The 23,873-nt window shown below is 41.1% G+C and overlaps 1 protein-coding gene across 4 annotated transcripts in view; it reads left to right on the forward strand.

Annotated features, from left to right (window-relative positions):
- Positions 1 to 23,873, forward strand: part of usp6nl (USP6 N-terminal like) — a 140,746-nt gene that overhangs the window by 75,995 nt on the left and 40,878 nt on the right. For all 4 annotated transcript variants that reach the window (XM_033040135.1, XM_033040134.1, XM_033040133.1 and 1 more), the window contains exons 8-13: positions 5,505 to 5,612; positions 7,160 to 7,269; positions 17,076 to 17,124; positions 19,645 to 19,765; positions 21,420 to 21,514; positions 22,656 to 22,721. In XM_033040135.1, the coding sequence (XP_032896026.1) occupies positions 5,505 to 5,612; positions 7,160 to 7,269; positions 17,076 to 17,124; positions 19,645 to 19,765; positions 21,420 to 21,514; positions 22,656 to 22,721 (549 nt within the window). The remainder of the gene's footprint in view (positions 1 to 5,504; positions 5,613 to 7,159; positions 7,270 to 17,075; positions 17,125 to 19,644; positions 19,766 to 21,419; positions 21,515 to 22,655; positions 22,722 to 23,873) is intronic.

Raw genomic sequence — 23,873 nt, forward strand, 5'->3', positions numbered from 1 at the left:
TTGTCCTGGATAAATAAAATCCAGTTGCCTTTGTTATGATGTACAGATGGTTCAGGTTATTGATGATGTTTGTCTCAATAATTCTGCCTTGGAATCATAAACCATAGTTATACATTAGAACTTAACCTTTACTCATCGATCATAGACCTCATTATAATTTTTAATCACTTGCAGCTAAATTCAAACACGTTGCCTTAGAATATCCCAGGTTCCATGTTAAAAGGAAAGGTTGACTGCTTCCAGATGCTAACAACTTCAGACTGCCAAAAGTAAACAAAAAGAAAAATTGCTCAGTTTTTCCAATATTCCCAATTATTTTGCTTCTTATTTTTTGAGGCAGTTTAGCTTTAGTTTAAAAAAAACATGCCTGTCATCTTATTTCTTGTAATTTACTTTTAGAAATCTAATTTCCATTCCCTCAATATTAAATCCTGATATTTGTTTAGTCTCGCTTAGAAATAACAATTTACAAAAATAATAATGCTACCATCTTAACTGCATTTGTCACAGTGATTTATCCTCTGTATAGTTCATTTGTGGTTGGTTTTACGAAGAGGTTATTAGTTAAGTGTTTTCTTAATAGGAAGCATTTAGGGACACTTCATGATTTAATTATCCCATGACGTTTTGTTTTAAAGAGAGGCTTTTCTGTATTAGGGTCCTTTATAAAACTTTGATTATTGAGCTTCTGCCATATCATTGATGAGCGTAACAGGTTTAACTTCAATACCTATGTTCCTTCCCCACTTGGTTATTAAATATGCACCCCAGAACAGTGTATAACAGAGCCTGCAAACCATGTTGGTCCCAGTTTCAAGTTGGATGATCTTATTGTGACCATATGTTCCATTGGCGTCTGGGTCACTGGTCTATGTGGCAATAAAGGCCAGCAAATGTTTCTGGCCTCTGGCAGTGAGAAATGAATATTTTGATCTGCACTTTGCCCAAGTCAATAAGGATAACTGCATAATAGACACTGAACTAGACTTACACATTTATTCACGTAATATTAATTTACACACAATTATTCTGCAGGCTGTTACTTTGCTTAAAGCACTTAATGTAATTTTGGAGTTTTTTTAACATTTTTTGCTAAAAATAGAAATTTAAGGAAATATAGATTAATTTATTTACAGAGATTTTAGAGAGGAACCAAAGTTTTATGAAAAGGAAATAATGACATGTTTATTGGTGTTCTTTTTATGAGGTCATGGGTAGAGTGGATAAAAGAGTATTAGATCTAGTGCCTTTAGATTTTCAAAACTGATTTGATCAAGAGTTTAATTTTTATTTGTCATATGTATTGGCTACGGAACAATTAATTTATTCATTGCTGCAGCTAAACGGGCCTATAAACGCAATAGTACACGGATAATATGCAATAGTCAAAACAGCAATAAATTTGTGACCATTATGTAAAGCAACCATAATAGTGTGAAAACAGCAGTCTGTAGTGAAACCAAAGACAGTCCATACAGGATCATAGTTGCTGAGGTTAGTGTTGTGTAGTATTCAAGAGCCTGATTATTGCTGGGAAGAAGCTGTTCTTGAACCTTGTGGTCATAAGGTTTCAGGCTCCTGTAACCCATTCCCGATGGTAGCCGCAACTTTAGGGCATGTCTAGGGTGGTGTGTGTCTTTTATATTGGCTGCCTTTTTGAGGCAACGCCTCCTTATAGGTCCCTTCGATAGTGGGGAGGTCGATACATGTGGTGGACTGGGCAGTGTCTAATACTATGTAGTCTCCTTTGTTTCTGGGCAATTGAATTGCTGAACCAGACTGTGATACAACCAGTCTGCTCTCTAATCTGTCGAAATTCAATACAATATTTGGCGAGATATGCACACCTAGGAACCCGAAGGATTTTACAAGAATGATCTCAGTAATTAGTAGGTTAACCTATGATGAACATTTGTCAGCACTGGGCCTGTACTTGTTGGAGTTTAGATGAATAAAGGGGGACCTCATTGAAACATACAGAATAGTGAAAGGCTTGGATAGAGTGGATGTGGAGAGGATATTTCCATTTGTAGGAGAGTCTAGGATTAGATGTAATCGCCTCAGAATTATGGGATGCTCTTTTAGGAAGGAGATGAGAAATATCTTTGGTCAGAGGGTGGTGAATCTGTGGAATTCTTTGCCACAGATGGCTGTGGAGGCCAAGTCAGTGGATATTTTTATGGCAGAGATAGATGGAATCTTGATTAGTACAGCTATCAGAGGTTATGGGGAGAAGGCAGGAGAATGGGGTTAGGATGGAGATAGATCAGCCATGATTGAATGGCGGAGTAGACTTAATGGGCCGAATGGCCTAATTCTACTCCTATCACTTACGACCTTATGAAGCTGTTGACTATCTCCACCACAATTCCTTCAATGAAGATGGGTTCATTGTTAGCTGAGAGGAAGGTGACAAGGAGGCATACAATCTGTTAATTAATCAAAAGGACATTGAAAATAGTCCGAGAATAAAGCGACTCGCTACCACAGCCACGTGTATTTTCTCAGTGATCCTGCTCTCCTACTCAAACTAGGAGGGCATTGTTTTAGAATAGGAGGTAAACATTTAAAATGGAGAGGAGTAGGAATTTATTCTGAGTTCTGAAGAGCACCAGAGGATGATTTATTGAGTCTGTTCAGGTCCAAGATATGTACTGAGAATTGTGATTGTTGGGGAACAGGTAGGGAGAGAAGTGGTGCCAAGACCAACGTCAGAATATTTAATTGGATGACGGAACAACTTTCATCAGCCTTTTGGCCATTCCTGTTTCTTACTCTCATATTCTTGTATGTCGTCTAACCAAGGCCTTTTGCAACCTGTACCATTTTTTTCAATAGGTGAATTAGGGAATTGAGAATCATTTACGTTTTCTGGCCTTTAATGGTGAGTGAGCAGACTAATTCATGCAGGAAGGACCAATTCAGCTCAATGCTACTGAAAATCTGGTGCAGACATACAATGCAGATTCAATATGTTATCCTTGGAGAAGTTAAATAGATAACTAACTCTTAAGTCACAAGCATTTACTAAATGTAGAAGCGAGGAACTCCATTTGCTGGTTTACAAAAAAGACAAAGTGCTGGAGTAACTCATCGGAGTTACGAAAACCTGGTACTGCGTTCAAACAGGAACCTCAAGTTAAAAATGTCAATATCAGTAGAACCGTTCCAGAAAACAAAAGATATAGAACATATAATGGAAGTTTAAATGCCTTGTGTGATTCTGTGTTGTGTGGCTGCATTGATCAGTACATTTGAGGTTGCATACACTTTTTTTTCCAACCCAGTTGAATTAGTTATCACTGAGTACACTGAGAGCTTAATCTGCATTTCATACCCGCACTACTGTTTGATTGCTTAACTCCTCTCTCTTTCCACCCACCACACCCTGCCCTGTCCCTGCCTCTGCCTCTTACCAGACTGGGAAATGCAAACGCTACTCATGCTGAACTGTTTGTACATGCAAAGATAGACACAAAGTACAGGTGCACAACCTTTTATCCGAAAGCCTTGGGACCAGACACTTTTCGTAATGCGGAATTTGTCGGTCTTCGGAATGGATTTTTTTTAGCGTAGATTTTAATGGCTGGCTCAGTGGTAGAGTGCTCGGCTCATATCCGCAAGGTCGCGAGTTTGCGCCTTGATCCCGGCAGTTCCTCGGTCGCGAGTTTGAGTCTTCAATGTAGTTTTTTCTTGCAGAATAAATGTCTGTATGAAATGTAGTGTGTTGAATGAATTCCTGAATTTGTAAATGTGACCGCAGCATTGAATCACCTCTCGCACTCATGTCACCCTAGCGGGGCTACATGCCCTTAGGCGGCCTAAGGCGACATTTTCACACTCTTATATCCGCGTGCAGCAGAGGCGACGTGCGTTTGGCGCCAAACGTGAGCTTTGGTGTGCAGACGACATCCTGGAAAAAATGTCCGGTTTCTTCCAGGTAGGCGATATACCCTCCACTTCTCTTTTATGAAGGGGATTTAGTTCCCCTTTCTTCCAGGACCGACCGGAGGTTCCGCTGTCACCTCTGCGGGCCGCCCTCGGTGAACGTCCTGTCTCCCTGTCCCTGGGATAGCAGGGGGCGATCAAACAGCACAATACCCCCCTCCCCCTCCAACTCCAGAGGAATCCGCTCCCCGATGGGCCACTACGGCGACAAGTGGCAGTTCGCCCACAGCCCGAGCTGCGCGACCTCAAGAACAAGACGTACCTTGCACACCATCAGCTTCTCCCCATGTTCTTCTGGAGTTGGAGCGGGGCTGGGCTGGAGTTGCTGATCTGGGATCTCCGTGCTTGCAATGGGCCTGGGGGTCGGTGTCCCGATGAGGGGGCTGTGGGCGAACTGCCACTTGTCGCCGTAGCGGCCCATCGGGGACCGGCTTCTGGTGGTCCTGATGTCTCTGGCCAGTTTGCAGTTTTCCTCTGGAGTTGGAACGGGGCTGGGTTGCTGCTGGCTGTGGGTCTCTGGGATCTCCGTGCTTGCAGTGGGCCTGGGGGTCGGTGTCCCGTTGGTCCTGACGTCTCCGGTGACTGGCACTGACCTGCTAGCATCGCCGACATGAAGACAGTGCATAGCCCCCGCGCCGGTGCAATGGGCGGGGAGCTGGAGAGGGGAGGGAAGGGGTCACACACATGGCCGGGAAGCAGAGGGGTGTAGGTGGGGTGAAACTGAAGGCAGCGACAATCTGCTGCTGCTGCCTGCCCGCTGAGTTAAAAAGTTCCCACGCAAGACTCACGATACACTGTGTATCGTGCTACCGTGGGAACTTTTTAACTCAGCGGGCAGGCAGCAGCATATTGTCAATTATTAACCCTCCCGCGCAATATACCCTCACCTTCTCTTTTATGAATGGGGATTTAGTTCCCCTTTCTTCGAGGACCGACCGGAGGTTCCGCTGTCACCTCTGCGGGCCGCCCTCCGTGAACGTTTTCAAGGACCTTTCTTCAAGGACCGAAAAAATGTCCGCTATTCGGAGGTTTTCGTTATTTGGATCTTCGGATAAAAGGTTGTGCACCTGTACTGTATTAACTCATCAGGTCAGGCAGCATCTCTGGAGAAAAAAGGATGGGTGACGTTTTGCATCGGGACCCTTCTTTGTGTCTGTCTTTGGCATAAACCAGCATCTGCAGTTCTTTGTTTCTCTTTTCCTGTAAGCATCTTTGGCTATGAAGAGGTAGCAACCTAATATAAACTCTGTGGTTGGAAAAGTTGCCATTTTTCAATTTCACAATTACAAAAAATATCGAGAGTACTCAAGTCATTTCATAGATTGTTAATTTGCAACATTCCAACATAGGAAATGGAATAATGTTCTTAGAGACCAATTGCCTGAATATTGTCAGGTTGAGTTTAATATTTTGCAGATATTGGTCTATTGATCAATTTAGTTAATGGCCAAAAATAGCATATGGATATTTTGCATTTTAAGTATTTTGGCCTGGATTTGTAATTTTATAGTACAAAATGTCGCCAAGGGAGACATTATTTTTGTTTTGATTCTCAGGTGGTGCGGAGAATTTATAAGGGAGTCCCATTGCAACTGAGGGGAGAGGTCTGGTCGTTGATTCTGGAAATACAAAAAATAAAACTGGAGAAAAAAGACTTGTATGATGTAAGTTTTCAACAATTTTTGATACTTCTAACCAAATAGAAGCAAAATAGCAATTTTTAAATTTTCGTTCATTTTTGAAATCCTGGAGAAACATAAAATTGTTGTTCTGGATGTCTTTGTTTTTCTGCAGGCATCTTGATAAGGAGTCTTTAATTGTTAAATGGATAATTTCACACCCTTTCACTTCATTTGCTAGTTTGTAAGTTTACCCCATCACTCGGCTGGGGATTTAGTTGAAACTCTGTCAGTATAGATCAGCCATGATCACAATGAATGGCGCTGCAGGCTCGAAGGGCCGAATGGTCTCCTCCTGCACCTATTTTCTATATTTCTGTCTGTCAGTATATGTTAATATTAAAGGAAAAACAGTTTTGGTTTGCAGTACCTTTTCTTTCCCACTACCAACCAGGCAGCCCCGGTCTCAAGAATACATTCCATCAATAATTACGGACTAGTGCAAGATATGTGAAGGGTGACTGAGGCTCATGGACATTTAACAGCGTGCATCACTGACAATACTTTGCTTCAGACTTTAGAGATACAGTGCGGAAACAGGCCCTTCAGCTCACTGAGTCTGCACCAACCAGTGATTATCCCACTCACTAGCTCTACCCTGCACACGAGGGACAATTTGCAATTTTTTTTTACTGAAGAAAATTACCCTTAAACCGGTTGGTACGTGCTTGGAGCGTGGGAGGAAACCAGAGCACCTGGAGAAAACCCACGTAGTCACAGGAAAAATGTGCAAACTCCGAACTCATTGTCAGGATGAAACCCGGGTCTCTGGTGCTGTATGTAAGGCAGCAGCTCTACCACAGAGCCACTGTGCTGCCCACTGCTGGGAGATAGAAACATAGAAAATAGGTGCAGGAGTAGGCCAATTGGCCCTTCGAGCCTGCACCGCCATTCAATATGATCATGGCTGATCATCCAACTCAGTATCCTGTACCTGTCTTCACTCCATACCCCCTGATCCCTTTAGCCACAAGGGCCACATCTAATTCCCTCTTAAATATAGCCAATGGACTGGCCTCAACTACCTTCTGTGGCAGAGAATTCCAGAGATTCACCACTCTTTTTATGAAAAATGTTTTTCTCATCTCGGTTCTAAAGGATTTCCCTTTTATCCTTAAACTGTGACCCCTTGTTCTGGACTTTCCCAACATCGGGAACAATCTTCCTGCATCTAGCCTGTCCAACCCCTTAAGAATTTTGTAAGTTTCTATAAGATCCCCCCTCAATCTTCTAAATTCTAGCGCGTACAAGCCGAGATAATTGGCAAAGAACACTTAATGGTTTATATTAAAACTACATTTTAGTTGCACTGAAGCTTTTCATAAAATGTGAATGCTTCTAAATCGATTAAGCAGACATTTACTTATTGGTGCAGAGTCTGTCAAAAATAAAATGTTTGCAGTTACCAGTAAAATGTATTTTGTGCAGTTGTGTCACTGTAACTATATTAGCTTTGCTTTATCTCTTTAAGAATATTGTGGTTAAATTATAAATTTATTTATCTTCTCTCTAACTTTCTTTGAAAAACTAAGAAACTCAAGAACCGAGCACGGGTAATATCTCCTGATATCAGGCAAATCGACCTCGACGTGAACCGTACTTACAGGGACCATATCATGTTCAGGGAAAGATATGGAGTCAAGTAAGGAATTTAATCTTATCTGTTCCGAATTGCTGTTCACTTAATTACAATATGTTTGTCACAATCGGCATAATATTTTCCACATTGACTTTTCCCACTCACATAAGTGCTTCCGCCCTTTACATGGTTCATAAGTGGTAGAAGCAGAATTAGGCCATTCGGCCCAACAAGTCTACTCTGCCATTCAATCATGGCTGATCTATCTTTCTCTCTTAACCCCATTCTCCTGCCTTCTCGCCATAACCCCTGACACCCATACCAGCCAAGATTCTATCTATCTCTGCCTTAAAAATATCCATTGACGTGGCCTCCACAGCCATCCGTGGCATTGAATTCCACAGATTCACCACCCCTCTCCTCTCCTTTCTAAAGATACATCCTTTTATTCTGAGTTCCTTCATCAAGTTTGAGTTTTTCAAACTACTTCATGAAATAGCTACATACGGTGTGTAAGATTGGGTCATAGTTTATGGTCTATGTGTTCGTATTTTACCCCTTTGGTGTGCATCTGACTGGATATGTAGTTCCCCATTGCAGTGGCTGGAGCCTGATCCTTCTGTGAGTTGCTGATGTAAATTGGTGTGCTGCTGCTCTAGAATATTTATATAGAGGTTAGAGATACAGTAAGGAAACAGACCTCTCAGCTCACGGAGTCCAATTCAATATTGATCACCCATTCACACTAGCAAGCTAGGAGCAATTTTACAGCGTGCCAATTAGCCTACAAACCTGCTCGTTTTCAGAATGTGGGAGGACACCGGACCACCTGGAAGAAACCCATGCAATGACATGAGAACGCGCAAACACCGCACAGACAGCGCCCAAGGTCAGGATCTAACCCAGATCTCTGGCGCTTTGAGGGGTGCCTCTATTAGTTGCGCCACTGTGCGTTATTCGGTAATTTTTCTCGGAAGAATTTTGAAGCCATAGTTGTCCTTTTAATTAGTTTTAATATTGTAGTTTCATCTTATTACCATTGGTTTCTAAGTTTCATTTTTTAAATTCCTTTCTGTGCTTGCTGTATTTTGTGTTCGGAGTGTTTTTGAACAGTGAATATTGGTGACCTCAATGTTGGGACAAGGATACTGGTGGGTGGTATTCAGTCTGCCAGGATGCTAATTCACATTAATCTTTGCCCCTTCTAATCCTCAGTCTGTTGCCTCTGTTTAGTTTTACTTCCATCTCTGTGTAATGAAAAAACCATAGTGTTGTCAGTAGCAATATATCGACAATTATTTCAAGTTAGCAGAAATAAATTGTTTTTTCATAACTCTTTATAAGACTGATTCTTGGAACAAAGATATAAAAGAGAATGCAGTAAGGAAACAGACCCCTCAGCTCACTGAATCTAATTCAATATTGATCACCCATTCACACTAATTCTATGTTATCCCACTTTCTCATCCACTCCCTGCATGCTAGGGGCAATTTTACAGCGTGCAAATGAACCTACAAACACGCTCGTATTCAGAATAAGGGAGGACACTGGACCACCTGGGGGAACACACGTGGTTACAGGTAGAATGTGCAAATGTGGCGCAGCGGTAGAGACCCGGGTTCCATCCTGCTACAGGACTACAGCTTGTTTGTACGTTCTCCCTGTGATTGCATGGGTTTTCTCCGGGATCTCCGGTTTCCTCCCACACTCCAAAGATGTCCAGGTTTTTAGGTTAATTGGCTTTTGAAAATTGTCCCTAGTGTGTGGGATAGTGCCAGTGTACAGGGATCGCTGGTTGACGTGGACTTGGTGGGCCAAAGGGCCTGTTTCCACGCTGTATTTCTAAACTAAACTAAGAATCGGTCTTCAGCTATCTTGGATGTGCATCTCGGTTGGGAATATGTGTGGAATTAAATGTAGGTATTGGTATTACAATCTGACTCTTTGAACATGTAATTTTCTGCTACTGCACTGTAATAGGATATTTAACCCATTTCAATACTTTTATATTTGTAATGTTTTGAAGGTCTCCATTGCCTTCAATAGGCCCTTCGAGCCAGCACCGCCATTCAATATGTTCATGACTGGTCATCCACAATCAGTATCCCGTTCTTGCCTTCTCCCCATATCTCCTGACTCCGCTATCTTTAAGAGCTCTTTCTTGAAAGCATCCAGAGAATTGGCCTACATTGCCTTCTGAGGCAGAGAATTCCACAGATTCACAACACTCTGGGTGAAAAGGATTTTCCTTATCTCTGTTCTAAATGGCCTAACCCTTATTCTTAAATTGTGGCCCCTTGTTCTGCACTCACCCAACATCGGGAACATGTTTCCTGCCTCTAGCATGTCCAATCCCTTAATAATTTTATGTTTCAATAAGTTCCCTCTCATCCTAAATTCCAGTGTATACAAGCACAGCTGCTCCATTCTATTAACATATGACAGTCCCGCCATCCCGGGAATTAACCTGGTGAACCTATGCTGCACTCCCTCAATATTAAGAATGTCCTTCCTCAAATTTGGAGACCAAAACCGCACACAATACTCCAGGTGCGGTCGCACTAGGGCCCTGTACAACTGAGGTTTATCAACAATATTGCAAAGGTTGTAGGTTAAAGGAAATCAATATTTGCTCAAGGACACAAAGTGCTGGAGTAGTCAGCAGGTCAGACAGGCTCTCTAGCGAATGTGGATCGATGATGTTTCAGATGTCGAGAAACTGGAAACATCACCTATCCACGTTCTCCTGAGATGCTGCCTGACCTGCTGAGTTACTCGACAACTTTCAACTTTTGTGTATTAACCAGCAGCTGCAGTTTCTCATTTCCAGCTTCTTTTGAAAAGGGAAGTGCAAATAGGGACAAAAAGGTTAATGCTAAAAAGCATTAATTTAAATTTGAAACACTATCATAGTTGCCATGTTGAAGAGCAAATGTGTACTTTTAATCGAATGATTCTCAATTGCAAAGAAGATATCGGCAAAATGTTTTTCTAAATGGCGTAATTTTTTTTTTTAACTATCAGGCGTAAATGGAATACAGTTTGCTCTATAATATATTGTCTCCTGGTTTTTCCCACACGGTGTGGTTTTTACACTTTGGAACTTGAAGCTCTCAACCGTCTCCACTTCATTATCTTGTCAGACTGGGGTGTGTACACCACCCTGCTTCCTGAGGTTGATGACTAGTTCCATCGTTCTGCTGACAGAGCGAGAGGTCATTATCTTGACATCACACTACTCAGCTCTCCATCTCCTTCCTGTATTTTGTCTCGTCATTGTTTAAAATCCTGCCCAGTACGATGGTGTCAATGGCAAGCATGTAAATGCAGTTAGAAGAGAATTTGGTCAGTCCTGGTTGCATAGGGAGTCTGGCATGGGTGCTGAGAACTCATTCTTGTGGGGCAACAGTGTTTAGAATTATCATGGAGGATGCTTTGTCCCCTGTCCTTGCTGCTATGGCTCAGGAAGTTGAGGATCAAGTTGCAGAGGAGGGTGATAATTAATATGTGAACCAGTAACTTGAATATAAAAAAGGACCATGTTTCCATATAACTTCATAAGTTTAGAGAACAGAATTAGGCCATTGATCATGGCTGATCTATCTTTCCCTCTCAACCCCATTCTCTTGACTTCTCCCCATAACCCCTGACAGTCATGGATTTATCGTTTGCTTATCACCATAGTTGCACAAATGTCAGTATTTTTCTTAAACTTGTGCATTGTAAGTACTAAATCTTAAAGTTGTCAAGATGATGTTTGCGTAGATGCTGTTTTATTTGTAAAATGGTCAGCAACGAGAACAAACTCAAGGACAGCAAAAGCTGAGTGCAGTCGTGAAATGTTGCTGGCTTCCTGAATGAGAAATCTGATATCCTGAAATGAGCAGGCTTTATTTTGTGGCATCATGGGTCAATCAATGTGTGTAATTTTCTCATTGTTAGAATGGAGGTAGATTGAGACATCACTACATCTTTGCTCGATGATAGGCCCACCACTGATATTCCAGCAAATGATATTCCAGAGCCCCTCCCGGGTCCGGCACCTCCCTTAACCCGGACAAAATATTACCCTGTGCGGCCGGGACTCTGGAGCTCTGGCCCAGTTGGAGTCGACGTCTGGATTCTCAGCCTCCCAAGGCCGTGATCTCTGTTGTTCGGCAAAATGCATAATGCGCCAAGGCTCTGGAACCAAGGGTGCCGGAAAATCGGTGGTGGACCTGTATTGCAATGCAGAAATTAAGCATAGTTTGGACTGTCAACTTTAAGATGACATGTTCAAATAAGGTAGACACAAAATGCTGGAGTGACTCAGCCGGGCAGGCAGCATCTCTGGAGAGAAGGAATGGGTGACGTTTCGGGTCGAGACCCTTCAGACTGATCAAATAAGTTATCTGAAAGTATAGAAGTTGGGAGGTAATGTTGCAGGTGTATAAGACGTTGGTGAGACTACATTTAGAATATTGTGTTCAGTTCTGGGCACCATGTTATTGGAAAGATATTGTTAAGCTTGAAAGGGGTCAGAAACGATTTACAAGGATGTTGCCAGGACTAGTGGATGTGATCTATAGAGAGATTGAGTAGGCTGGGTCTCTATTCCTTGGAGCGCAGGAGGATGAGATGGGAGAGAGGTATACAAAACCATGAGAGGAATAGATTGGGTAGATGCATAGTCTTTTGCCCAGAGTAGGGGAATCCAGGACCAGAGGACATAGGTTCAAGGTGAAGGAGAAACGATTTAATAGGAATACGAGAGGCACCTTTTTCACACAAAGGGTTGTGGGTGTGTGGAACAAGCTGCCAGATGAGGTAGTTGAGGCTGGGACTATCCCATTGTTTGAGAAACAGTTAGACAGGTACATGGATAGGACAGGTTTGGAGGGATATGGACCAAGCGCAGGCAAGTGGGACTAGTGTAGCTGGGACATTGTTGGCCGTTGTGGGCGAGTTGGGCCAAAGGGCCTGTTTCCACCGTTCGTTTTACAGATGCTGGTTGAAATTAAAGGTAGACACAAAATGCTGGAGTAACTCAGTGGGACAGGCAGCATCTCTGGATAGAAGGAATGGGTGACATTTCGGGTCGAGACCCCTCTTCAGTCTGCCTTAACAAAAACCTTAACTGACGGTGCTATTTGAGTCAGTGGAGGAACTTCTTTGATTTTTTTTCTTATTGCTGTGTCCAAATTGCAGGCTCTACCCTGATTTCACTCATTAGGATTTGGAATTTCAAAACTATTTGGTTTAAAAAGAAAATCAAAGTTAATTCTCATTCCAATACCTTGCTTGCAGGTGTTTGTTAAGTTACAACTGACATTAAATATGTTAATTGGTTCAATTTTCTCTTTTCATTAAGGGATGCAGAGCCAAAAAGTACTCTCATAAATAATAAACAATATTTAATATTTAAATTTCCAATAAAATTGGAAATGTCATGGTTATAAAGAGACTTTCCTGTGAACCTTTACAATGTTGTATATTGTACCTAATTACTGGGAGCTGGAAAGAATGCATCGGGTGCTGAGTCAAATGGTCTGCTACTATTTTACAAACAGTTGATGCCAACTAATCTTTTTATGTAAGGTGCCTCAAGGCTACACCAACATTTTGATTCGGTTTATATTATAGGAAGCAGGTAAGAGAAATTAGAGGGCTCTTGGAGAACAGGGATCACAATATAGTTCAGTAATGGAAAAGTCCCATGAGCAATCTAAAATGGCCTTTCTTGTAGAAAGGTTCCTTAGTGCAATGAGAAGAGATCTGGTTCCGGGTAAGTGGAATGTAAAATTGCCAGGTAAAGCACTAATGGGACGAGGGGCCACCAATAAAGCTGTAAGGATGTTTATATAGCCTTGGTACATTCTCATGAGAGGCAAGTTAAGGTGACCAAAGCTGGGGTTCTGAGCATGATAGAAGAGATAAAAGTAGTATCAAATGGAGAAGAGGAGCAAGTGACATATGTCAGGATAGTCATGCCAGTGGGAATCTGGCTGAATATGGAAACCTCGTGGAACGTGGAGAGACAGACTGAGAATCCAGACATTGTGGGCACTCTATGATTCTTGTTGTCTATGGGGATATCAGATTGTCTGTGAGGCTGTGTCTCAGGAGAGCTACCTTTGGGGCTAGCATAATGAACATAGCAGTGGGTTCAGTTGAAGTCATTAGTATCATCATTCTGAAAGCAAAACTCCAGGGCATTTAGAAAACTTGTAGAAGAGTCAGGATTTCTAAGCTTCTAGTTCTTCGTCTGTTTTGTGAGCAATCATCTCCCATTCCTCTCATTTAAAAAATCTAGACATTTTTTTCCCATCCACCCTCAAAATTAATTCTCCTTCCACTGCTCTGCTCTGCTCTCTGATGGCTCTTAAATTACAACTTAAACAAAATGTTATTTATTGGTAGTTCTATGTGGTATTATTATTAAGGGCTTCAAAACCAAATAGTCTTTGCACTGTTAGCTTTATCTTGGTGATGTACCTCAGTATGGTTAGTTGTATTGCATTAACCTGCAACTACCAAGGCGGAATGTCAGGTCAGCAGAGCGATTGGGAGTCTGAGATAGACACAAAATGCTGGAGTAACTCAGCGGGACAGACAGCATCTCTGGAGAGAAGGAATGGGTGACGTTTCGGGTCGAGGCCTTTCTTCAGACTGTCTGAAAGTCAGATTGGGAGTCTTTGGTGCAGAAAACTTACCAGTTCCGATGGTTACTTGGCAAACTTGTCACTTTCTCTGGCCAGCTCTAGGGTAGGTTCCAAGGGCTTTGGCAATAGTGGGGTGTGATACATTTACCCAAATGTGGTAGCCTACCTCCACAAACTTCACATTGCTATGCCTTGTCACTGCACTTCTAACTGTATGGCAATGTTACCTCCTGCTTGGTCCTTTCCAAGAGTTGGGTTGGATTGGAGATTCCAAACTCCTTCCCTTCAATCTCCATTTGTTGTATGGGAAAGTCTATATCATGGGCTATAAAGGGCTTTTGACCACCCTTGCCACAGGTAAGAAGTCAGACATTCAGTAGTTCCTAGTCTAGATTTTGCTGCGCACAATCTCAATTATCTAAGCAGCTGAACTGTTTGGCAAACATCCTCACTTGTGTTTCTGGAAGGAAAGCCCTCAATGTATGTTAAAGATGTACAGTTGGGTCACTTAGCCTTGTTCCAATAATATAGATAGAGGTCAGAGAAGGTAAATTAGTTTAGTTTCATTCAGTTTAGAGATACAGCGCTGATACAGGCGCACCAAGTCCGCACCGACCAGCGATCCCTGCACATTAACACTATCCTACAAACACTGGGGACAATTTACAATGGCACCAAGCCAATTAATCTACAAACCTGTACGTCTTTGGACAGTGGGAGAGAACCGAAGATCTCTGAGAAAACCCACGCGGAGAACGTACAAACTGCGTACAGGCAGCACCCGTAGTCAGGGTTGAACTCGGGTCTCTGGCGCTGTGGGGCAGCGACTATTGCTGCATCACCATGCCGCCCATTGAATTCAACTGAATGGGAGTCTCGGGGTCACTCCTACAAACTTAGCAGGTGGCTCTCTGCTGCATAGACTAACTTGTTAAGAGTGATAACTGTCCAGTGGAACCATGTATGAAAGGATCTCGACCAAGAACATTGTTTGTCCATTTCCCTCCATAGATGCTGCCTGACCCACTGAATTCCTCCAGCAGTTTATTACCAATATCTGTAGATTTGCCGATTTTGGTTTGAAATGTTATTTACCACTGGAATTTAGGTGCCTTCCCTGGGTCTGGCCCTAGACTCATCAGGTTTAGAGCCAATATGACCTGGCGAAACTCAAATGATATGGACCTTTTGTAAATATTGCTTAACAATAGTATTTTTATCACAGTACTACAATTTGTGAAATCACCATCACTGATGCCAGCATTTCATCCATTGCTATTCAATTAACTGAATTTAAAACTCCCCGATAGCCATGCTAAGATTTGTACATCGGTCTCTCAATTATTAATCCAGTCATCTAGATTACTAATCCCGTACTAACATGTTCTAGTGTACCCACAGTGGTTATACTGAATATAATGAAGTGCATGTGATTATGTTGTTTAATTAACCTACTTAGATTTTCTGTGCAATGCCCTGCCCACTCACCGTGCAGCTTTAGACATGTGATATTACTTTGCTATACTCCCTTGTGCAATGTCTTATAGCCCGGGTATGGCACTGCTAATGTTTAACAATGAAATAATTCCTTCAAGTGTCTTATCACCAGTCGCTTGGGCTCACTGTTTAATGTTTCAGCAGATGTGTTGCAATTCATACATTATTTATAGTTTGGGAACATTAATAATTTACGTTTCTGGTTGGAAACTTTTTTTTTTTTTTTAAAGACATTTTCAAAGCACAAATTTTCAAGTTTTAAAAATGTACTCAAAATTATTGGGACATCCCTTTTAATGGATAAGAATAACAAGGTTTATGTTTAATGTATATCCCTAGCACCTTCCAGCCTAGGTTTCCCACCTGGTCTTATCTACTTGTGATCTGCTTCCAACTATCATGTACCAGACTTTATCCCTTAACCAACTCCAGTTATGGAGGCACGGTGGCACTGCGGTAGAGTTGCTGCCTTACAGCGCCAGTGACCCGGGTTCGATCCTAACTATGGGTGCCGTGTGCACGGCGTTTGTAGGTTCTCCCCGTAACCAACGTGGGTTTTCTCCGGGAGCTTCGGTTTCCTCCCACTCTCCGAAGACGTACAGGTTTGTAGGCTAATTGTCTTGGAAAAATTGTAAATTGTCCCTAGTGTGCGGGGATCACTGGTCGGCGCGGACTCGCAAACTTCACCCCCCCCCCCCCCCCAAACTCCTTGCTATTATACTGGTAAGCTTTGCTCTTCCCTCTCGGTACCAATGCAGGATCTTGACATGAAACATCAACTTAGACCTTTTGCTTCCACGGATGCTGTTTGTGTTCTTCCAGCTTTTTTTCAGTGTTTTGCATATATTCAGAAATGAGCTTGCTAATACAATCCGTAGCTCGAGTATTCTCCTGTAAAGCTTGTGGTTTTATAAAGCGGTTTTGTTTGTTGTTACTTAAGAATGTGATGCAGCTTTGTGACTCACTTAAATTTATTTGTTTTGCTTGCAAATGCGCCGGAGCGAGGTGACTTTGCATGCTAATTTATAACGTGGATTTATTCACATCCATTACAGATATATTTTAAATACCTCAAACTTTTTTTCATTCCAAAACTAAAGGCGCACGATTTTCTTCTCTGTGATATTTGATATTCTCACTAAACCCAATAATGTAATTGTAATTTATGTTGAGTATATTTTTTATTTGTTGGTAAATATATGGAGCTCCATTTTGCTTAACTGCAACTTCTGTGCAATGGAATATTTGCATACCAATTGACACTCCAAACCCTGGCCTTCGTATTGTATGTCAGCGTACCGAGAATCAAAATGTATATGCTTATTCAATATGCCATTGACAGATGACCTTAGGAGACACAGTGGTGCAGCAGTTGAGTTGCCTCCTTACAGTGCCACAGACCCAGGTTCAATCCCGACTATGGGTGCTATCTGTGCAGAGTTTGTACATTCTCCCTGTGACCATGTGAGTTCTTCTGGGTTCTCCGGTGTCCTCCCACGTTTCAAGTATGCGTAGGTTTGTGGATTAATTGGCTTCGGTAAATTGTCCCTAGTGTGTAGGATACGAAAGTGGGATAACGTAGAACTAGTGTACAAGTGATCGATGTGAACGAGCCTGTTTCCACGCTGTATCTCTATAAACTAAACTGAAGTCTTCGTTAAGTTTAAGTTAACAAAAACGACACGGGAAGAAATTGTTACATAATTTCTTTGCATTCATCTCTTCAACAGGCAGCAAGCTTTATTCCATGTTTTAGCAGCTTATTCCATGTACAACACGGTATGTTTTTTGCTTCATATTATTGCCCTAAAGTATTAAAAATTAGTTTTCAAGATGAATGTTATTATTTAGTTTTTCAAAATGCATTTACACATTTTCTATAAAGTAATTGTTGAGCTCCCTGAGTTTGAAAGAAATTCTGCCAGAAACGTGATAATTCATTGTGGGAAGATATTTTGATGAGGAAATTATTGGATTTTATTTTTGCTCATTGTTTCACTATTCTTTGCAGGCATATTTGTAGCAGGAGCAACTCATTGTGAGCCAAAAATTCAAGTTAGTTAGAGTGCAGAAATTGTGAATTCAAGCATATCGGTGATAATAATTAGATCTTTGTTTAGTGGATTAAGGGAGACTTCATATCTTAGATCAATTTCACCAAATAACAAATGTTCTCATATAGGTTACAAAGTATTTTCTGTGTTGGAGTCCGATAACTTAATCATAACTGTTGAATGACCTTCATGGCCACAATATTTTGTTTGGGAACCTTCTGACACAATCTTGTCTCCACAATTTGTTTGGAAATATGTGTAGTCCCAGGCTTACCTGGTCTTACCTGGATCGGGGGCAATCCAGTACTTCCAACATGTGGACTTTGGATTTTTAATTTGTAAGCTGCACCAAAATATGATGGCCTGTGTGCATTGTGGGGTGTGTGAAAGAATTTGACGTTGATGTGCATACGTGACAACAAAGAACCATTGAACCCATTTTGCTCTACACTGAACAGTAGATTGTTCTGTTATTATAGGTTTATCTAGGTTATCCTGAAATTGATTTGTGATTTTTACCACTGCTTAACGTGAGGAGTTCTAACTGCTCCACTGGGTGACCAAATGACTCTTCACTTCCCTGCTGGGTTTATGACTGTAACGATGTTTTGTTAGATTTCCTTATTTCTTCCTGTAGCTCAGGAACAAGAACAAATCACACACAATAACACCAGCAGCCCCTGTTCCTCAGCGTTTTACAATCTCTTGCCATTAAAGGGATAGTAATTTTTCTTTTTCGCATAAAACGGAACAATTTCATAGAAGGAAAGTTCATTTCATTTAATTTCCTCCCTCCCCCTCCCCTGTGCCCCACCTGCATGTGCACTTTTCCACTGAGCTTCTATTTCCTGCCCCTCACCCAAAGTCAGTATCAGCAAGTTTGGGATTTTGTACCTGGAAGAATGGAATCCCTGGGATTCTCCAGGGTTTATTCTGGGGAACCTTCTTGGTGAACCTGTACCTTGTTGGATTCCACGCCATCATAGTGCACCAGCACTGACACCATAAGGGCTGCAGAGGTTATGGGGAGAAGGCAGGAGAATGAGGTTAGGAGGGAGAGATAGATCAGCCATGATTGAATGGCAGAGTAGACTTGATGGGCCGAATGGCCTAATTCTTCTCCTATTCCTTAAGAGCTTTTGGTTTGTCCATTGATTTCAGGCAGGTGGAACTAGTATAGATGGGGCATCTTGGTTGGTATGGGCAAGTTGAGCCGAAGAGCCAATTTCCATGCTGTATGACTCGAACCATAAAGGACTAAGCTAAATAATTGGTATTTGTGTTTTAGTTAAATGATATAATTTGTTTAAAGTATTCTAAAGTAACGTCAAGTGCTCAACTAATTTTATTTTTAACTTTTCGTTTTTGAAAACATCTAATTAATTTTTAATTTGAGAGTTAGCACTTGAAACCATGTTCATTGTTTTCACAGCTGGCTAAACTGGTGGCATAGCTCGGCCAGCTTCGAAATTTCTTTGCACAGCATTTTGTTTTGGGTGGGGTTAGTAGCTCATGAAAGGAAGCAAGGACCCTGCTGATGAGATTGGACTCTGCTTCATTGAGGAAGTTGCTGCTGGTATCTGGGGACTTGGCGGGCCCACCAGCAGCGAGTGCTACTGGTTAGCTGCAGGCAGGATACACGATCATTAATACTTTTACCATTTCAATGTTAACATCAGCCCTTTTGTTATAGGAATCTCCAAGTGATTATATTACCCTCTTTTGTTATTTTGCACGTATTCCACAATTTCATTTTGTGCTTTCTCTTGGCTTTTTAAATCATTTTTAATTTTTAATTATTTTTTTATTTTATTTTTTAAAAATCTGCACAGCGCCAATTTGGTGTCCTTCCATTAGATGCCTTTTTACGGTGATTGTATGTGAGTGTTTTATGTTGAGGGGAAAAGTGCATTAATTTTATTTCACAGTATAAGCTGGCTGTGCTGTTCCTTTTGCAACAAATTTCACTACTATTTGTGCATCCTCCGGTTTTGATGGCAGCAACACTTCTGCAACATTTGTTACCTCGACTACAGAAACTAGATCTGTACATTAAATTAGATATGCAAAGAAATTTTGACAATGAGTGCCCTTTCGTGACTGTCCCTTCTCCCTCATTTTTACCCATTTAACATTAATATTAAATGTTATTACTCGTATACCCAACTTTATTTCCCTAAAAGGAATGATTTGTATCTTAATAACGTTGCAACTTCATTATTGTATTTATTTTGTTGAATTGCAGGAAGTGGGTTATTGCCAGGGAATGAGTCAGATCACTGCACTGCTTCTTATGTATATGAATGAGGAGGATGCCTTCTGGGCACTTGTTAGACTACTATCTGGGCCAAAACACAGCATGCATGGTAAGATTTTCCCAGACATTTTCCAGGGCTGCAATTTGGCGTTGCTGCCTTACAGCGCCAGAGACCCGGGTTCGATCCCGAGTATGAGTGCTGCCTGTATAGAATTTGTACGTTCTTCCCGTGACCCGCATGAGTTTTCTCCGTGATCTCCGGTTTCCTCCCACACTCCAAAGGCGTACAGGTTTGTAGGTTAATTGGCTTGGCATAATTGTAGATTGTCCCTAGTGTGTGTAGGATAATGTAAGTGTGTGGGGATCACTGGTCGGCATGGACTCGATGGGCCAAAGGGCCTGTTTCCGCTCTGTATCTCTAAACTAAACATATCCTAGTGGTGTGGCGGCGCCTATCGGCAGCGGGTGGGTCTTAGGGTTTTATGTAATGTAAGACTGCAGAAAATGCAATTTCGTTCAAACCAAGCTGATTGAATGACAATAAAAGGCATTCTATTCTATCCATGGATCGAAAACCACAACTTGTTTGCCACCAGTGGAAATAAAATCAAATTGCTTAATTGATTGATTTTAATATCAGTTGAAGTCCATGACAGTAGAGAAATAGTTGACTACAAATTCATGCCCACAGCTTTCTGCAGACACAAGTTTCACAACTTGAAAGTATGAATAACAATGGCAAATAATATGATTGCATGGAGAATTAAAAGTTCCACAAAAAAGCGACTTTTTTTAACAAAATATCTGATCTACAGTCAATATTTAATGTTAAACACTTGGCAGATAAGACCAAAGGTATTAAAAATTGGCTTCATTATTGTCGTGCTGCAGTATTTCAAATTTCATTGCTTTAAAAATATACTTGTATGGTTTACAGCAAGATTTACTAGATTTCAGAATTCATACCGACAAATCAGAAAATGTTCTGTGGGGCACAAGGAGCAACTTGTTTTCAAACGAACATTGAAACCGATGCGTGTAGGAAAGAACTGCAGATGCTGGTTTAAATCAAAGATAGACACAAAATGCTGGAGAGAAGGAATGGTGACGTTTCGCGTCGAGACCCTTCTTCAGTCCGATTAAAACCGATGCGACAGGAATCCCCGTTAAAAACAAACTAAAACAATTAACCTTCACTTCACGAAACTGCCATGTAACAGATATATTTTATGATATGTGTTCTTTGGGATTATGTTATTCTGTCATGAATAGGGGAAATTTCTGTTATTTGTCCTTCAGGAAAAATGTTGCCAAAATGGTCAGCCTGAGGTGCCCTAACAATTAATGGCTGCAGTAATACTTGCGGCCAGCAAAACAGTGCCATGCTCTGCAAACAAGATCAAATCCAGATCTTTAGGTGATGGATAATGCATTACCCCAGGTTCATTACAGTTACATAAAACATAATCTGAATCCTTGTATAAACTGGTAGAGTTTAAAATCAATGTGTGCATCACTTATTCATCATAGATTTACAAATCCCAAGTCTTTATTTTGCCATTGTTGTAATTTAAGCTATATTCCATATCGTGGAATTCAAAATAGTTGACTAAGTTAATAAGAAGTTTGACAATATATTCCGTAGTAGTATGTAATGTTTCTTGATATTATTTATGCTTGGACTAGTGCACATTTTTGTGGTAGCCCTTAGTGATGAATGTAGGCATACCGGACATCTTCTTTATCACCCTATTATCTTTTAGGATTCTTTGTCCCAGGCTTCCCAAAGCTTCTAAGGTTTCAAGAACACCATGAGCGGATTTTGAAGAAGTTCATGCCTAAGCTTAAACAGCATTTCGTGAGTATCTTCAGTCGACTGTTAGATTCAGTATTAAATATTTTGAGAGATCAATGTTTCTATACTGTGTACTGAGGTACAGTGGAATGATTTTTTTTTGCATACAGTTCAACAATATATAATTATACATAAATAAATACAATCTTAGATTAAGTACAAAGTGCATTGAAATAGTCCACTGAGCCAATGTTCAAGAATCAACAGGTTTTGGGGTGCCATTTTCAAGTTGATCACTTTGGTGGGATTGTACTATAGTGCCCCCATTAGTTAGCGAAGTTAGAGGAGGAAGTACGTAGGGAGGTCACAGGTACTTGGAAGAATAATAGAGTTGTAATAGCGGGGGATTTAAACTTACCAACACATCGATTGGGACTATCATAGTGCGAAGAGCTTGGATGGGAATTTAACCAATTTGGAAGATTCCATTTTACCTCCATTGGGAGGTCAAAACATACGCTCGAATTATAAGGAAATTAAATGATAAATGACAAATGGGAAAGACCCTGCTATATCCAACAGCAGTAGTTATCAAACGTTCCTTAACTTTGAAACGTTATCTCAAGCTTTTACAACCATATTGACTTTGCGGTTGGTTTCAGCATTTGGGTGGAAGTACGTCTGTGGATCCCCGCACCTTCTCTCAGTAGCCCAGTGAGTTGATTCTTTGCAAAGTTCCCAGTCTCTCACAGCGAAACTGTGACTTGGATCCTGGGTCAGGCTGTATCTTGGGCATGTTTAGGAAGGGACTGTAGATGCTGGTTTATATCGAAGATGAACACAAAGTGCTAGAGTAACTCAGCAGGACAGGCAGCATCATTGGAGAGAAGGAATGGGTGACGTTTTGGGTCAAGCTGAAACGTCACCCATTCCTTTTCTCCAGAGATGCTGCTTGTCCCGCTGAGTTACTTTTACTTTACTGAGCATTATTTTGTGTATCTGGGGCATGATAGGAAATTCCTTTGATATCCATGGGGGCTGTAAAGCCACGGGGAAGGCAAGTTTTTGTAAAAGTTTTTAATCATGAGCGAACTCACAATTTTTAAAGAATATTAATTATTTACTCCAATACTAAGATTTATAAACTTCCCTGAATATCAGTGACTTTTAAAGATTAAAAGCTTTTCTTTTTTTTGATGTGCAGGATTCTCAGGATGTCTTTACATCTTTGTACACAATGAAGTGGTTCTTTCAGTGTTTCCTGGACCGAGTAAGTTTCAACAAATATTTAAACTATTATACATGTTGTATTCATGATTAAGAGCGGCATGGTGGAGCATCGGTAGAATTGCAGCCTTACAATGCCAGAGACCCGGGTTTAATCCTGACTGCGGGTGCTGTCTGTACGGAGTTTGCACATTCTCCCCGTGACCTACGTGTGTTTTCCCCGGGTCATCCTGTTTTCTCTCACACTCCAAAAACGTGCAGGTTTGTATGTTAATTGGCTTGGTAAAATTGTGTAAATTGTCTCTAGTGTGTGTAGGATAGTGTTAATGTGTGGGGATCGCTGGTCGGTACGGACTTGGTCTGAATCCACGTGGAGTATTTTTTGGTTAGAGAATGGGGTAATTGGCCAGGATTGCTGCTCTTACACAGAATATTGAACGTACATCATAAGAACAGGCCCTTCAGCCCCCAAAGGTCTGTGCCAAACATGATGCCAAGAACATTAATTACGTCCAGTAAGTCCGATTAAAGATAGTTCGGAAGGTCAAAGCAATTGTACATATGATGTGAAAACAAAGAGAACAAGGTAATCTTAAAAACTAGCTGTGAAAATTGAAAATATAATTTACATTGGAAGAAGAGCAGAGAAAATATCCTACAAAAGCTGCTATTAGTATCTTGATATCCTTAGAATATCACTGGGGGTGGAAGATTGCAACCTTCACGTGGTCCGCCCTGTTTCGACTAATGCAATCAACTTGACGGCACAAACAGAAGATCAAATAGAACAAGTTGTCCAACAACTTTAGGCTGTGCTCGCCACACGAAAGAAGAAGAAGAAGATGAAGAATATCACTAAATTAGTGATCGTGAACTCTGGTTAAATTTTAAATATTCTAAGATGTTTCAGACAAGTAAGTTGTTGTACCAGGATAGCAACTTGCATTTGAACCTAATGCCGCAGATAATGGACCTTTCACTAAATGTCAAAGCTGTTAGGCCGAAATACATTTTAATAGGATTTTCTTGTTGCTGCATAGAATCATTCATTTGCATTTAGAGGAACTTTTGCATTTTGAGGAACTTGTCCAACTGCTTCCCACTGCCTTTTTGCATGTTGACCAGGGTTTCAAATAAAGCTCTTGTGTATTGTTTAAGCAGCAGGAGTTGTGCCTGAATGAGTTTATTATACTTT

The sequence above is a fragment of the Amblyraja radiata genome, chromosome 21 (genome assembly GCF_010909765.2).
Source record: "Amblyraja radiata isolate CabotCenter1 chromosome 21, sAmbRad1.1.pri, whole genome shotgun sequence".
NCBI lineage: Eukaryota > Metazoa > Chordata > Chondrichthyes > Rajiformes > Rajidae > Amblyraja > Amblyraja radiata.